At 31.9% G+C, this 16,273-nt stretch overlaps 1 protein-coding gene across 1 annotated transcript in view; it reads left to right on the plus strand.

The window, feature by feature from the left end:
- The window catches only part of LOC143230902 (uncharacterized), an 80,685-nt gene extending 67,434 nt beyond the window's left edge, over positions 1–13,251 (plus strand). The window contains exons 16-18 of the mRNA XM_076465201.1: positions 608–857; positions 6,337–6,419; positions 8,910–13,251. Of these exons, the coding sequence (XP_076321316.1) occupies positions 608–857; positions 6,337–6,419; positions 8,910–9,095 (519 nt within the window). The 3' untranslated portion in view covers positions 9,096–13,251. The remainder of the gene's footprint in view (positions 1–607; positions 858–6,336; positions 6,420–8,909) is intronic.
- The last annotated feature ends 3,022 nt before the right edge of the window (positions 13,252–16,273 follow it).

Below are 16,273 nucleotides of genomic sequence, written 5' to 3' on the forward strand. Positions count from 1 at the left end.
AAGGTGACATTGCAGTGTAAGTTGAGTGTTAGAGTTCCGAAAGATTTATGAATACACTAATATATATCATCTGCTATGAGTTGCCTGTAAGCCTTATTACCCAAATATTAAATATGCATTTTTCGCCCCTCACAAAACACACATAAATTAATATCCTAAAATATAAAATTCAGACTGTACAAATTACAGACAGTGGATCGTTATACTAAGCCACCTTTAATTCGTGATAAAAACACTACTTTAAAAATTGATTGTAAAGTTATATTTTAAGTCGCAGTTTACATAAATACTCGTAACTTGGATAACGTAAAAGGATTATCCAAAAATAACTACACATAATGATCCACACCTTACTCAAGAAGTTGTTGTAATTAGCATTGTGTTGAAGATAAAATATGAATATTTTAGAATACCGGAAGTGATTGAGCCTCATCTATACCCAGTGTGTTATCAAATTCAACCAAGATTTGGGTCATAGTCATATTCTAAGGAATTGCTTGTCAAAGGTACAAAAGTTATTCAGTAGTGCCCGTATTTCGACTGCCATGTATTTTATCTGAATTGTAGTACCCAAAAGAACATTTACCAAAAATTTTAATTATTTCAGGTGTGCTCCATGCTAAACGTCTTAGAGAACTACTACTGGCGATACAACTCAGCGTCAGAATTAGTAAACATGATACTCATGTTTATCGACACCAGGGCGGCGCAGCTGTTCTCGCGCCAAGAGTTTTTTGTTCTGTCTGAGTCCATGTTCCAAATGGTGATTGGTCGAGAACTGAACATTCCCGAAGTTCGAAAGTTTGAGGTGATGTTGCTGTGGGCAAAGAACAAAGTCCAGAGGAACAATCGGCACAGTAAGTGTCATAGAATTTGAATGTCACCACTGCCGATGTCATTAACATAACATAATAGTTAGGGGTAACAAGGGACCCATTGGGTCATCTAGGTTGTGCCATCCTCTCAACTAAATTAAAACTATTAAATAAAGCAACTTCAAATCCAGCCCTTATCATTCATATAGTTATTATGCTTTCTCTTAAATGTGCTTAAATTTACTGCTTCCACAGCATCTCAAGGTAACCCGTTTCAAAGGCCATTCATCCTTTACGAAAATTAAATTGTCTTAGCTTAAGTTGATTCCTACCCTGCCAAAATTTACATTTTTGTCTTCTAGCTCTATTATTTTCACCATCAGGTATGAAAAAAGATGATACATCAATATTATCCATTAAATCAACAGTATTTAACAGTTTAATCAGATCCCCTCTAACGTTTTTCAAAAGAATACAGTTTTAGAGATCTTAACCTCTCCTCTGATGACAGCCCCTCCATCCTAAGCACCAGTCTATCAGCCCTCTTCTGGACACTTTCCAAAAATTAAATTTATTTTCTAAGGTAAAAAGTACTAAACTGAATACAATACTCCAAATATCAGCTAAATCGTTTTCGACTTTTATTTAATATTTCTGTAGATACAATCTAAAAATCATATTTACTCACTTAAGTTTACTGTTTATACATTATCGAATGCAATCTATTCGAAAGGCCAACTACCCTTTTAGAAAAATGAAACTATCTTAGCTGACGATGATTCATACCCTGCTAAAAATTTGTTTTTGTGTCCCTTATCCTACTATTCTCATTTCTAAATACAAAAAACACTATCAATTTTCCCTATAATATTAAAAACCTAAATGAGATCCTTTCTAACTCTTGTTTTTTAAGAAAACAACAATTTTAAAGATCTCTCTTGACATGACAACCCCTTTATACTAGGCACCATTCTAGTAACCCTTTTCTATTTCTAACAACTCAACGTCTTTCCTATGGTAAGAAGCTCTATACTGAACACAATATTCCAAACGTGGCCTAACCAATGATCTGTACAGTTAAATTATAACTTGTATTTATTATTTTTGTAGATACAACCTAAAATCCTGTTTGCCCTACTACCAGCAACAGCACACTTCTTGGATGACTTAAGAGACTGATCAACCATTACACTAAGATCCCTTTCTTTCATAACACTGTTAAGTTTATTCTTATCAAAATTATAGTATTGTAATTCAAATTATGGTAATCCACATGCATTATATTGCATTTAAAATTATTAAAACATGTCTGCCCTTTACTCACCAAACTCGCTAAATGATCTAAATTATTTTTTTAAAGCAGCAGAATCCTCTTTGTAGCTAGTAACACACAGGAACTTAATATCTGCAAATTTAAATAATTTATTTACTCTTCCTTCATCTATGTAATTAATGTAAACCAAAAAGTGTAGAGGTCCTAAGACTAAGCTTTAAAATACCTCACTTTTGATATTAATTCACTTTGATTAAATTCCACTTATAATTACCCTCTACTTTCTCCAATCCAACCACTCTTATATCCAATGAGCTAACGTATTCCCACACCTATATACGTAATGTTTTTGCAAACCTTTTATATGACTCTCTCATGTTCATCTACATGAGTAGTAACCTTTTCAATGAATGTCAAAAACTTCTAAGACAAGATTTTACCATAGTGAAACCATGTTGACTATGTGATAAAGTTCTAAACTTTGTTAAACGACTTTGCGAAGCATCTTTCATCAGGTTTTCTAGATCTTTTCCCTTAACTGAGCTAAGATTAATAGGCCTATAATTACTGGATCAATTTTTATCACCTCCTTTAAAAGGAAAAGTGGCATTAACTAACTTCCAATCCTCTGGCACCTGCCCCCTATTCAAGAACGTACAAAAAATAGTAGCAAGTGGCTCATATATCTAATCCATAAACGCATTCAAAAGCCTTGGGGAAATCTTTTTTGGCCAAGGAGCATTATCATTTCTTTAACTAACCATTTTTATTCTTAATAAGCTCAGGGTTAATGTGATCATCTGGTTCGATCTCATTTCCATCTATCAACTGTTCAAAATGAAGAATTTAAATCTTCATTAATAAAAACTGAAGAAAAAGAAGAATTTAATAAGTCAGCCATCTCATAATCTTCAGATATGAACCTTTCTTTATCATCCCTCAAGTGTCCTGTTCTAAGAAATACTCTTAATGTTTACATTTTCAATCAATTTTTTTAAATACGTCCTTTTTGATCTCGTAACTTCCTGTCTGACTAACTTTCTTGATATTCTATAATCCTCTGCATCTCCCGTCAAAGCAGTCAATTTAAGTTTCTTAAATTGGTGATACTTTTATTTAATTTTGCCACGTATAACCTTTGGAAGCCAACCTGGGTTTCACTTGCAGCTACCCTTGTTTTTCTGTAAAGAATATGTTTATTTTGAATATTTGAAAATGTTTCTTAAACGTTTTCCACATCTAATTGCTATCTCCAAATAACTCAGCTGCCTAATTTACAACAGATAATTCTTGCTGCATCCCTTGAAAATTTGGGTTTTTTAAATTTGGAATTAAAATATCATTATATCTTATTTTCATATGCAGCAAAACATCAACCCTAATACACCAATGATCACTTGCACCTAGATATACTCATATTTTCACCATCTTAACCATTTCTATATTAAAAGTTAACAGTAAATCTAAAATAACATTATTTATAGTAGGTTCCTTGACCAATTAGTGAAGAAATCCATTATGAGCAGTTTACAAAAAAGTTTATCCCTCATAAGTTGCTATAACATTTCCCAATATTTATGCTTGATGTGAAAATAATCCATAATTATGACCTCATTAACACGTGACACCTTAATCGCACTGTAAAGTTTCTCACTAATTTCATCAGTACCACATGGTGGTTGGTAACAAATTTCCACTAAAAGCTTTTTCCATTTATATCTGCTAATAGAAACCTAAATGGCTTTGATTTCCTTGCTATTACTTTTGATATTGTCAACATGAACATGATGTAATTCACATAGTACATATAAAGCCACTTCTCCACTTTCTTTAGTACTCTGTCCCTATTAATTAATCAGTAAACATGTGTTTCAAAAACCCGTTTCAGTTAATTCCATTATATCAAAATACTCCATTCCTACGAGTGCTCTAAAGTAATCTATGATATTTGTTATACTTCTTATACTTAGAACTAATTATATTTTTATTTCCTATGTCACACTTTCTCTACATTTATTTTTTGTACATTTAGTTTATCATGACCTTCACCTTTTTTCTAGTCCTCGTTTAAACCTTCCATACAGCTGAGTTAATAGCCCTTCCAAACAATCCAGACTCTACCCTATTTAAATGCAAGACCATCTATTCCACAAACCTTCTTTGTCTCATTAATCTGATCAGCCCTAATGACCTACTTATATTTTAATCCCCACAATTAATTCTCTGTAGTATGGTTAACACATTTAACTTATGGCCTTTTATTTCTTTATATTCCTTTATCAACCCAATATACATATTGATTAGTTTCTCAGACCTACTTTACCCTACATCACTAACACCTACGTGCACAAGAAAAACTGCATCATTGCTAGTCCCTTTATCATATCACCTGCTCTGTCAGTTATATCCTCCACCTGGAAAGAAAAATATAATAATAATCTAATTATTTCCTCTCTGTTAACCTCACAGACTATCCAATCGACATAACTTCTCACAGCATTACTTCTAACAATAACCTCTTTAAGTTTATCATTTACATTCATTTCTCTCCAATTTGATTTCCTTCCCTCCAATAGTTTCTACCTGCAAAAGCCAAGGGTTGAAGTCTGTTGCTCAATAGAATATATTTGTTACATTTAAATTCACTATCTCAGTCCAAATAGTAGTGTGTCACTGTTAGCTGATGTACTCCTTGCATGTAAAAGTCTAAGCTTCTATTGAAATCCTGATGCTATTTCTTACAATGTACACTTCTCCTTATCTGTTGCCTCTACTTTAATTAGAATATTCTTGATGACGAGAAACCCACTTGAAATAAAAATGTATCTCAGATCTGAAGATGACCTAGGGAGGTCGAAATGTTGTTCTCTGCTTATCAATAAAAATGTTAATACCCGTATCAGCCGTTCTGAGAAACATTTTAATTAGGATAACCTCCAATATGCAAACACTACAAACAAATTGCACATATTTACTATTAGCTTCATTAAAAGTACATGCCAGTTGCGAGTTTCTAAATAAAACTTACTCATTGTACCCATCACACCTAACATACTTTACACTGTTAACCATTGTATTTATAGCCTGGGAATAAATACTCAACGTTAAGTACCAGTAGCCCATTAGCCTTTAAGCCTAATGTTTGAGAATCAAATATATTATAGCATTTTATCCCTATTTAATCTTGACAATAGAGTAATGAAAGATTCAATAAAAATAAGTTACTTATCCATGCTTGATAAGTCAGTATTATGTAACAACGATGTTACCTACTTCTTTATTACATTTTAGATTTTTTTTTATAAGCGAAAAACTATATATTAGGTTACTTAAGTTTTGGAAACAACCTGAATTCAACCTTGAATTTTAACAATAGAAGTTTGTCTGTTTATCTCTATGTCGCTGGCGTATCGGGGACATTTTGTGTATGTTATGCAAGAAGTACTTATATCTAAGTGATTGACATGTATCTTTTCATTAAATATTAACCAATAATATGCATCGCCGTTCTCTTCTGTTTGCATTTTCGGCATTAGTGGAAGTTTTATCAAATATTTATGGTTGTGATCTCATGTACCATGTCATGAGAATGTTTTATCTACAATAAATACCTTTAATGTTGTGGACCGAAACTGATCCAATACTTAATGTGCTGGAACGTAGGCCTGAGGCTATAAGTGATGGGTCCGCGGTATAGCAGAAGAATCGTGCTCCGCACACTCTGGCTTTTAATGTATTACAAGAGTAAAAGTCACATCCCACAAGAGTAGTTCAAGCATTGGTGGTGTTGACTAGCTCATTTTTCTCAAGTCCATCACGGCCCGGCATGGCCAGGTGGGTTAAGGCGTTCGACTCGTAATCCGAGAATTGCGGGTTCGAGTCTCCGTCGCACGAAACATGCTCACCCTTTCAGCCATGGAGGCGCTATAATGTTATGGTCAATACCACTATTCATTGGTAAAAAAGTAGCCCAAGAGTTGGCGATGGGTGGTGATGACCAGCTGCCTTTCCTCTAGTCTTACACTGCTAAATCAGGGACGGCTAGCGCAGATAGCCCTCGAGTAGCTTTGCGCGAAATTAAAACAAAACAAACAATCAAGTCCGTCACTTTCAAATTAAGGACGGCTAACGTAGACAACTCTCGTGTAGGTTTGTGCGAAATCCAACAAATAAGCAAATTGATTACTGTAGCATATATCCCAAAATCATGAATGTTTGTTTTATAAACAGTTTGTCTATTTTTGACAGACCCCTGGGAGCTTCACTGTACAATGAACAGACTGACACGTGACCTAAAATTGTACAAAATACCTCCGCAGGATCTTATAAAGGTGAGTACAAAAAACTAAACATGTATAAAAGTGAATACCAGAAGTCAAACTTTAATGAACTTCATAAAAATGAACGCTAGAAACTAAACATACCAAAGGATCTTTTAAAAGTGAATACCAGAATAATAGCATCTCAAGGTATCATACTGAAAATGAAGAAAAATTACATGTTGCGAGTTATTTACGGTATTTCCAATGTTATTTTATTTGCTTGAAATTACTTGCATAAACGTAGTATCTTATGACGATTTGAGAATCGAGGAAGTTTACTTCACAGCTTCATAAACTATCGAAACCGGAAATCAGTTAATCATTCAGCCCGGTATGACCAAATGGATAAGGCACTCGACTCGTAATCTGAGGGTCCCGGCCTCGAATCCCCGTCGCACGAAAGATGATCGCACTTTCAGCCGTAGAGGCGTTATAACGTGACGATCAATCCCACTATTTGTTCTTAAAACAGTAGTTCAAGAGATAGTGGTGGGTGGTGATGACTAGCTGTCTTCACTCTAGTATTAGACTACAAAATTATGGACGGCTAACGCAGATAGCTCTCGTGTAGATTTGCGCGAAATTAAAAAATAAACAATTAATTTGCTTTGAGTTTCGCGCAAAGCTACTCGAGGGCTATCTGCGCTAGCCGTTCCTAATTTAGAAGTGTAAAACTAGAGGAAAGGTAGCTAGTCATTACCACTTACCGCCAACTCTTGGGCTACTCTCTTACCAACGAATAGTGGGATTGACTGTAACATTATAACGTCCACACGGCTAAAAGGGCGAGCACGTTTGATGTAACGAGGATACGAATCCGCGACCCTCAGACTACGAGTCGAGTACTTTAGCCACCTGGCCATGCCGGGCTAAACAATTAGTGAATTAAGTTTTCCACCGCAGCAAAATAAGTACCAGTTAATGGAAAATGGTTTTATAATATAAGCTGAAAATGACATGGCAGTTATTTGCTATATGCATCTTATGATATTGATGATAAGAAAAACAAATCATAAACAAACGATAAACGAGGCTGGGGTCAAATATCAATCAAAGAACTTGGCAGAACAGTAAAACAGACCATCAGTTCCAAGTTTCTTGATTGCATCATTATTGCTTAGTAGAATTTGTGCTAATTTTTTCAATAATCATAACGTCTGACTGAAAATTACATTCATTACAACATTTATTTTTCTGTGCTAAGTTAGGTGTTTTGCTAGATAATAATTCTTTCATAACCGAGACCAAAAATGAGGAAGTTCCGAAAGTTATTCGTCAGAAGGATTTATTGGATACCTACTTCCCTTTCTGCCGAATTACATATAACTTGTACGTCACGATTAAATAAACTGATAAGAGTTACTGGGACTCGAAGTATTCTCTTTTAAAGTGAGCTATTGATACATACTGTCTCTGGAAATTACTGCATGACAAAATTCAGAAATAATTTATGATTAAGAAAACACGTAGAGATTTTTCTGTCCTTATTCATAATAATTTATCAACAGAACTTAACATGTAAAGAAAGCCGGCTTCCAAGATATTTTGAGAGTTTTGTAAATGAAGTTAACTTCAACTTAATAGTCCAAGAATTTAAATATTGATAAGCTACAATCACCTCTCACGTGACTCAAAGAATAAGTAACAGTAAATTAGAGGCTTATTTGTCTTCAAGCTTGTTGAAATGATCTGAATGAAACTGTTGCACTGGAAAAACTAAATATCGATCGCTGTTCTCGTTTTCTGTTGATTAGTATGTGTGTATGTATTTGCTTCAAGCTGCTGAAAACTATCCTTAAAATACCAGATCCCAGACAGCCCATAATTTCACAATAATGAATATTTATATGTTCCCAGTATGATAATTTATATTATACATATATATATTTGTGATAATGTATTTTTAAAATTATTAGTAATTTTATCATTGTTATTATTATTTATCATCATCATCATTATGATTGTTATTATTTATTATCGTCATCATCATTATGATTGTTATTATTAATTATCGTCATCATCATTATGATTGTTATTATTATAATCATCATCATTACGATTGTTATTATTAAATATCGTCATCATCATTATTATTATTGTTATTATTTATCATAATCTTCATTATTATTATTGTTATTATTTATCATAATCTTCATTATTATTATTGTTATTATTTATCATAATCTTCATTATTATTATTATTATTTATCATAATCTTCATTATTATTATTGTTATTCTAGACAAAATCCACATTTCTGGACCAGTATTTAGTGTTTTAAAGTTTGTTCCCGGCTACCCAGAATCTCTGGCCACTACAAACAATTTAAAGTCGGTCTTAACATATAAAGAACTATTGATTTTAATAGGATTTATCAAAATCTACCAAATATTATTACAGTGCTATAATGAGAAACTAGACTTAACACAAAGTATTCTGGTCCACCCTCATAGGGTTTTGTAGTAAACGATGTAAAAAAAAAAATGCTGTATGGTTCCAGGTGGTCCTACCAACAAAGACAATCAACAATGAACGAATCTTGGAAACACTATTGTATCAGGCCGATACGGGAATGTACCGTATCCAACCGTCCTACTTGGAGGAGTGTCGCAATGCTGAGGATATCGGTTACAATCAAAATGATAAATATCACCAGACTTCTCAGACAGGGCGGTTGGAGAGATAGAGAGTAAATTCGCCACCAGATGGTAGATCAAGTCTTTCAAGTAGATTGAGTTGCTTTTTTTCTGGGGCACTTTTTGTAAATAAATATGTGTGTGTTATGTGCCAAGTTGGCCCTGAATACGTTGTTTGAACATGTATTAATGTGCTTCCACTTAGTTTTTGTATAAAAATAGGTGTCTAATTTTGTAATAATAAGTCACTGAAGGCCGAGAACTTTAGCAGACAAATGTAAACATTGTTTTAAATTAAATGAGCATTTTACATACTTTATATTTTTAAAGAGAGAGATTAAGAAATTTATTCGTGAAGTTTGCTAAATATCACATCAGTAAAATTGAAAAATCATATATATATATATATATGGTCGAATATATATTTCACAGTCAATATTTAAAAATGATTTAATAAATTAGAAATAAAACATTGTTGTCAAACTGAATGAAATTAATTCCTTTAAAAAACGCGAGTAATGCAACCATTGCTTCTGATATACTTCGAAACTATTTTAAGCTAAATGTTAATCTCTACCTTTATCTATATATATAAGTTAATCTCTACCTTTATCTATATATATAAACCCCTTATTTTATGTTTAAGTTCTAAACAAATTTATTATTATATTTATAGACATCTGGATGTACAATCCTATATAGCTCTACAGAAATTTAATATATAAAAGACAGTTACAATGCAATTTAGAGTAGGAACTACCTTTACAATATTGTTTATCAATAACTAGGATTAATACAAGCCTAGACTATAATTTTTGTGACTCAGGCATTATTCATCCTTAGTAATTGAAGAGTACAAAACTCTTTCTCTATCACATAGTTTAACTTCAAGATTTGAGTATATCAAAGGCAGAAATAATCTTGAGAGACACTTGTATAATATTCGAAGAATCTCACGTGTCAGTCATAAATATAAGTTACGAAAATAGAAACGAGGCTTAATGACGGATTTGCAAAAGCTTACATTCTTATTGAAGATTTATAAACAAAGAAACTTCCACCTTCACAAGTACTCGTGCCATATTTTTATTATTTATCTTGAGGAATCCTAGTTTGTAGACAAATTAACTAGAAGAAAATTATTTTCTAGTACAAATTAATTTTTAAATAAACTGATTTATAACTTATTTGCAACTTTGTTCCTGGATCTGTTCAAGGATAAACTTTTCTGTGCCACATATGTAATGTAATATCTTTACGGAGAGTTTTGTATTTGTGTTGTCAGATCTAATTGTTAAAAAAATATTCTGTATCTATAGTGGTTCGTGGATAGTTAACAATGTGTGATGTATATTGAGTCTGTACGCCGTTATAGTGATCATTATTGCAATCTGTTTATACCACACGTGCCTGTATTTGGTATTTACACATGCACAAATTTTGTCGAGTGAAACTATTTGTCGTTTGTAAAACTGTGCCTTTGTACACTTGTGTTTTGACCCAGTTAAACTGATTAAAAGGTGACGCATGCGGTGTTGATGTCAATTAATTGGCAATGATGATGTTTGTATCAGTATATTGAGTGTATCATTGCGAAGCTCGAACATTATAGATGAACAAATAGACGTTCTGTTAGCTGTAATTCAGCTACATTTTGTTTGGAGCTGTTGAAACTTAGATCTTTTGAACAAACAGTATTTTTTGTTCCTTTAATGGAGATATATAGAATAATTCCGAAATTAATGTATTTTAAACATTAGAATTATAGGTGGTTATTCTGCACCATAGTTTCAATATTTTTTGAAAAATGAAGTTATTTAATTGAAAACCAGAATAAACTTGTGAACTGATATTCAAGAAAACAAATCTCACTTCTACTTAAATTTTAAGGATCTATACAATCAATGTATTCTTTATAATTGTAAGAATCAAATTAAAAACCTACCGTTTTTACTTTCACCAGTAGACGCCATTTTTGAAATTACATGGTTGTATGCACTACTGAACATTTGTTAGTTTTTCTTTTCCCACACGTAAAATATGTTATTTATTTGGTGTTATGGTTCAGAAGATGAAGGTGTTTGAATAGTGGTCATTAGACTTCTTAAAGGTTCGTTGTTTGGCACAAACCAGTACAAATGGGCTATCTGTGCTATACCGCAGGTATAAAAACCAGATTTTTAAAGTTACAAGCCCTAGTTTTGACCTCGAGCTCTTCATTTGATGAAGACAGAACACACTGAAATGTCTTCATCTTTTGAGGCTGATCACAGAGTTCCTTTAATTTAGAGGTTATCTAATATTTATATGCTTCCTTTTATGATAACATAACATTTGTTGTTACTTAATTTATTCGTTTACTTACAACGCATTATTTATTGAGAAACCACTACAGATATTAATATCAAATATTTTCTCTTACAAGAATTCTCGGGACATTTTGAAAGTAGTCCTTTACAAGTGGCAATGCTTATGAATTTGTAAGCGTGATTGCATTGCTAAGTTAAGGAATATTCGTAGCAAGGTTTGTTTTTTCTAAACACCACTACCTATAAAATGTAAGAAAACCAAACGTTACAAATACGTTACCGAAAAGCATATTGTATATTGAAGTTATTATGTTTTATGAACTTAATATGAACTTTCCTAATCTTTAAGTTGTAGAATTATATAGCATTTAATAAAATAAATAAACCTTCACTAGACTCAATCTAGGCCTGCTCAGTGGATTCGGCTTTATTTTTATATATATATATATATATATATCTGTGAATGCTTGATCAATAACTAGTGTGTCACGTGTATGTTAAAAGTGGATATTTGTATCATACTACACATTGTGTTATTGTGTTTATGATCTTTGATGACGAAGTAGAGAAATTCATATTGATAATATTGACAGAGAAAGATTAAAATAGGTAGTTAATAAGTTAAAATGATAAATGTGTATGTATATATTGACCATACAAAGAATGCATATACCCATACAGAGTGAACCAACTAGAGTAAGAGTAAACAACTTAACGTTTTGCTAGTTTAATTATCGTCGTAATTTTACGAAAAAAGAATATATGAAAATTATACTCTTTAGTGTTTCATTTTTTTTAGCTTGTAAAGCAGAAATTATTACATACAAGTGATATCCGACATGCCGTGCATATTAGCCTTTGAATTTTTTTCATCTGTTTCGCTATTAGGTTGAAAACTACTAAGCAATGTCTACAAACGTCTTAGTATATGTTTCATGGCTTAAACCTTAATATTTATAATCAGTTTGGTCTCTGTACAGGTATATCTTCTGCATGTTCTTGGTAAGAGCATCATTAAGAGGGAATGATAGAAAATATAAATAATTAACTGTATAAATAATAAAAATAGAAAAATTAATATTATATTAGATACTTCTCAGACAAATAATGGTGATTTCAGAATATCTTGGAAACAGAATATAGTTTATTTGTTACTGACTCAGTTCGTCATTCATGGTTTGTTTTTCTTTATCTATTTGACATAACTGAGTCAAGATGTGAAAAAAGTGCCCTTGGTTGTAGACAGTTTAGTCCCGAAACAACCTTCGAAACTGAATTTTTCTCAACCAGCCATTTCTTATGGAAAAAAAATAGGCTTTTACTTGCATCTTAAGAAACTTTTAGAAGTTGTATATCTGGAAAATAATCATTCTTTGATAAACAATCGCGTTAATTTTTGTAAATTGTTGTAAAACTGCATCTGTGTATATTTGCAGTTGAAGCAATGTATTAGAAAAGATTATGGATTTTTCTTACAACATAACTAGATGAAATAATTTTCATTACTAGAATAGAGTATAATTTCTTATAATTAAAATGTAAATTAATTTTGTAACGCCAATGTGAAGAGGATTTTTAAATTCAGTATGAAAGAACTACAATGCTTGTTAGCTTGGAACATTTCATTACGGCTGTTTAAGTCAACTGTTGACAATCTGATCTAGATTTATAGCAAATCATAGGAAAAGATTTCTTTACACATAGTGCAAAAATTCATCTATTGTTGATACTAAAGTTTTTATGGTGTCATGTTGACAAATCCTGGAAGTTTTGTAGAAGTTTCATGGTTGAATAATAAATTCGTGATCTTCGTTGTATCATGTGACTATCAAAATGTACTTCTAGAAGTGAAGTGTTTTCTAGACTGAATATTGTAATAAATGTTATTTTTGGAAAACATGTGTATCTTGTAAATTATAATCTGCTTCCTCTTAAATTCAAGTTTTATTCAACGTTTTCAAAAACACAAAAGTAGAGACAGATCACTGCATTTTTGGAGCATTTTTATTTCGCACGAAAACATTGTCACAGCTTCATCTTATCGTTTTTCATTAACTTGCTTTTATCTAATTATTTTTACAATAATTTCTGTTTATAACACTAAAGGTTAATAGGAAGAAATGCAAAGTTCATAACATTTGTTTTAATTTAAAAGTTGTTTGTTGTTAAGTGCAAAGTTACACAATAGACTATCTATGCTGCGCCTATCACAGATATTGAAACCCAATTTTTTTTCGGCCCGGCATGGCCAAGCGTGTTGAGTCGTACGACTCGTAATCTGAGGGTCATGGGTTCGCATCCTGGTCGTGCAAAACATCCTTGCCCTTTCAGCCGTGGGGGGCGTTATAATGTGAAATTCAATCCCACTATTCGTTGGTAAAAGAGTTGGCGGTGGATGGTGATGACTAGCTGCCTTCCCTCTAGTCTTAGACTACTAAATTAGGAACGGCTAGCACAGATAACCCTCGAGTAGCTTTGTGCGAAATTCAAAACGAAATCCAAGTTTTTTTTTTGTATTTTAAGTCTTCGAACTTATTGCTGAAGAAATAGAGGTATGTAATCTCTTATTTAAGAAGACAGTTAAAGGTGAGGACCCCGAAAGTTCTCTTATTTTTCACTTAAAATAATTTTACAACATTTTGCAAAAAATAAAAATATAATAATAATTTGGTAAAACAGTAGCCCAAGAGTTGACGGTGGGTGGTGATGACTAGCTGCCTTCCATCTAGTCTCACACTGCTAAATTAGGGACGGCTAACGCAGATAGCCCACGTGTAGCTTTGCGCGAAATTCTAAACAGCAAACAAACTAATAATAATTCTGTCCCTAAAATTTGTTTATAGATTTAAATCCAAAATATAAAGGAAAATGAAAACGTATCAAAATAAAATATAAGTAATCATTGTGGTTGCTTAATAAAAGTCAAAATAAGGTTACTCAGAAACATTAGAACTTAATCTGAATAAGAATCTTAGTTTCTTACACAATGGAAGGATAATATAGATTAACTTACATTTGAATCAATATATAAATATATATTTGTATGTAAAAAAGGCTTCGTTTAGTTTTTATTTTTGTAAATTAAATACAAAAACAGCGAACAAAGGAGACTTTATAGAATATTTTTGTTTTGAAAAGAGTGATAAGAGAAAAATCTATCTTTTTTGTCTGATCTTCTGTTTAAAATAGCTTAACAAAAATACTTGTTAATAAACGTGAGAAACCTTTTCAAGTATTTCAAAAATTGACGTATCAAACAGCGTTACAGATAAACAACAGCGTTTGAAACATAGTTGTGATTGAATTTAATATTTTTAATCTTATGCACTACAGGTTAGTGAGACCTTAAATATTTATTTATAGAGTATTTGAAATGATTATGGAAATAGTAAATAAATTTGAAATTAAAAATGAAATATTATAGAATTGTTCTTCCCCTTTTCTGCAAACATAAATTTTATCAGAGTACAAGTATTTTCAAGTGCACTGACTTCCTCTAAAGAGGCAAAGTATGTTCCTCAAAATAACACAGATTTGTCTGACATATTTGTTAATGAGTTAATCTGAATTTTATAAATTTAAAATATCAAATAAACTGGACATAATTTATGGCAAAATTAAACATTCTTTATTCCATTCAAAACCACAATCAAAATGTGTATTGACATATGCCCATGGTTTTATTGGAGAAAGCTCTTTATATGTTTAAAATGTGTTCCAAACAGAGAAACCCTATCATTAATGCACAAAACAAAATGGTAATCTTCTTAGAATGTTTCCGTTACTCATGTAACTGTTGGTCATCGGTAAAGAAGAGAAGTTGCATTCTTGAGGTCTCAGCCAACCTGCCAGATTATGGTATTCTTTCACACAATACGTAGAAATGTACGTGAACTTTTTTATGGCCCATAATAATAGACAGCTAGGACAAAAGACACTTATCGATGCTCTATGTTAGAACAAGAAACATCTGCTTAAATTAAAGATTATATATACATATATTAAACATGGGAATATTAAAAACATAACACGCCTACAAGCCAAAAGACTACAGGCATATCTGATAGTCTATCCACTTAATGGCTGCCATCCAGTCAATCAGACCAACATCATGCTTATAAACGTAAAGTAAAAGCAGTTATACTTTACTCAGCAATAATGTGGTGTATACATTTTCAACCAAATACATAAATAACAGAAGTTGGTTCAGGAGATGTGGTCAAAAAATGAGTCTTGTATTAACATAGTTTATCCCAAGTTTCAATATTTTGTAAATAACATTAGAAACATAGAAGTTTGACATTAAAGTCAAAAGTAATTTTTTATTGCAATTACATTGTCAATTTATAATCAGTGCAATACATTATTATGAAAAATACAAATAAAAGTGAAGAAATTGGACAGTGCACTAGTATTTTGCATATGCTATAAACAGAGTAATAAATCTTGTTTTAATGCTAGCATAAGTTTTTCAATGTAAATTTGTGAAATATTGTTCTAAATTACTATATTACTTCCCACAATTCAGCAAAGCTGTTTGGTTATCATTTGGTCTTCTCAGTCTTCACATAAATCCATATAGCCTTTGCAATATTTGCGTCAGGACTTTGTGTAGGCCAAAACATGGTTGTGAGTGTTTTATATGTCACATTTATGTATCGTTTTGGTTGGAATACCAATATTATACACTGTTAATTCTTTACAATTCCTGTTATATAGGATAATTTTAATGCGTTTATCTCAACCAAAGTATCAACAAAATTTGTTCTCTCCTGTTTGGATAAAATTACCTCGCTCACTTAACTTTTCATCGTTTAAAGTTATCTTTTGTGCTAAAAAATAAACTACTCAAATATTCTTTCTAACAATCTAGAACTTAAGAAATGTCCACAAATGATGATGTGTTCACAAACCCTGGC

This window comes from Tachypleus tridentatus, chromosome 10 (assembly GCF_004210375.1).
Source record: "Tachypleus tridentatus isolate NWPU-2018 chromosome 10, ASM421037v1, whole genome shotgun sequence".
NCBI classification, from domain to species: Eukaryota; Metazoa; Arthropoda; class Merostomata; order Xiphosura; family Limulidae; genus Tachypleus; species Tachypleus tridentatus.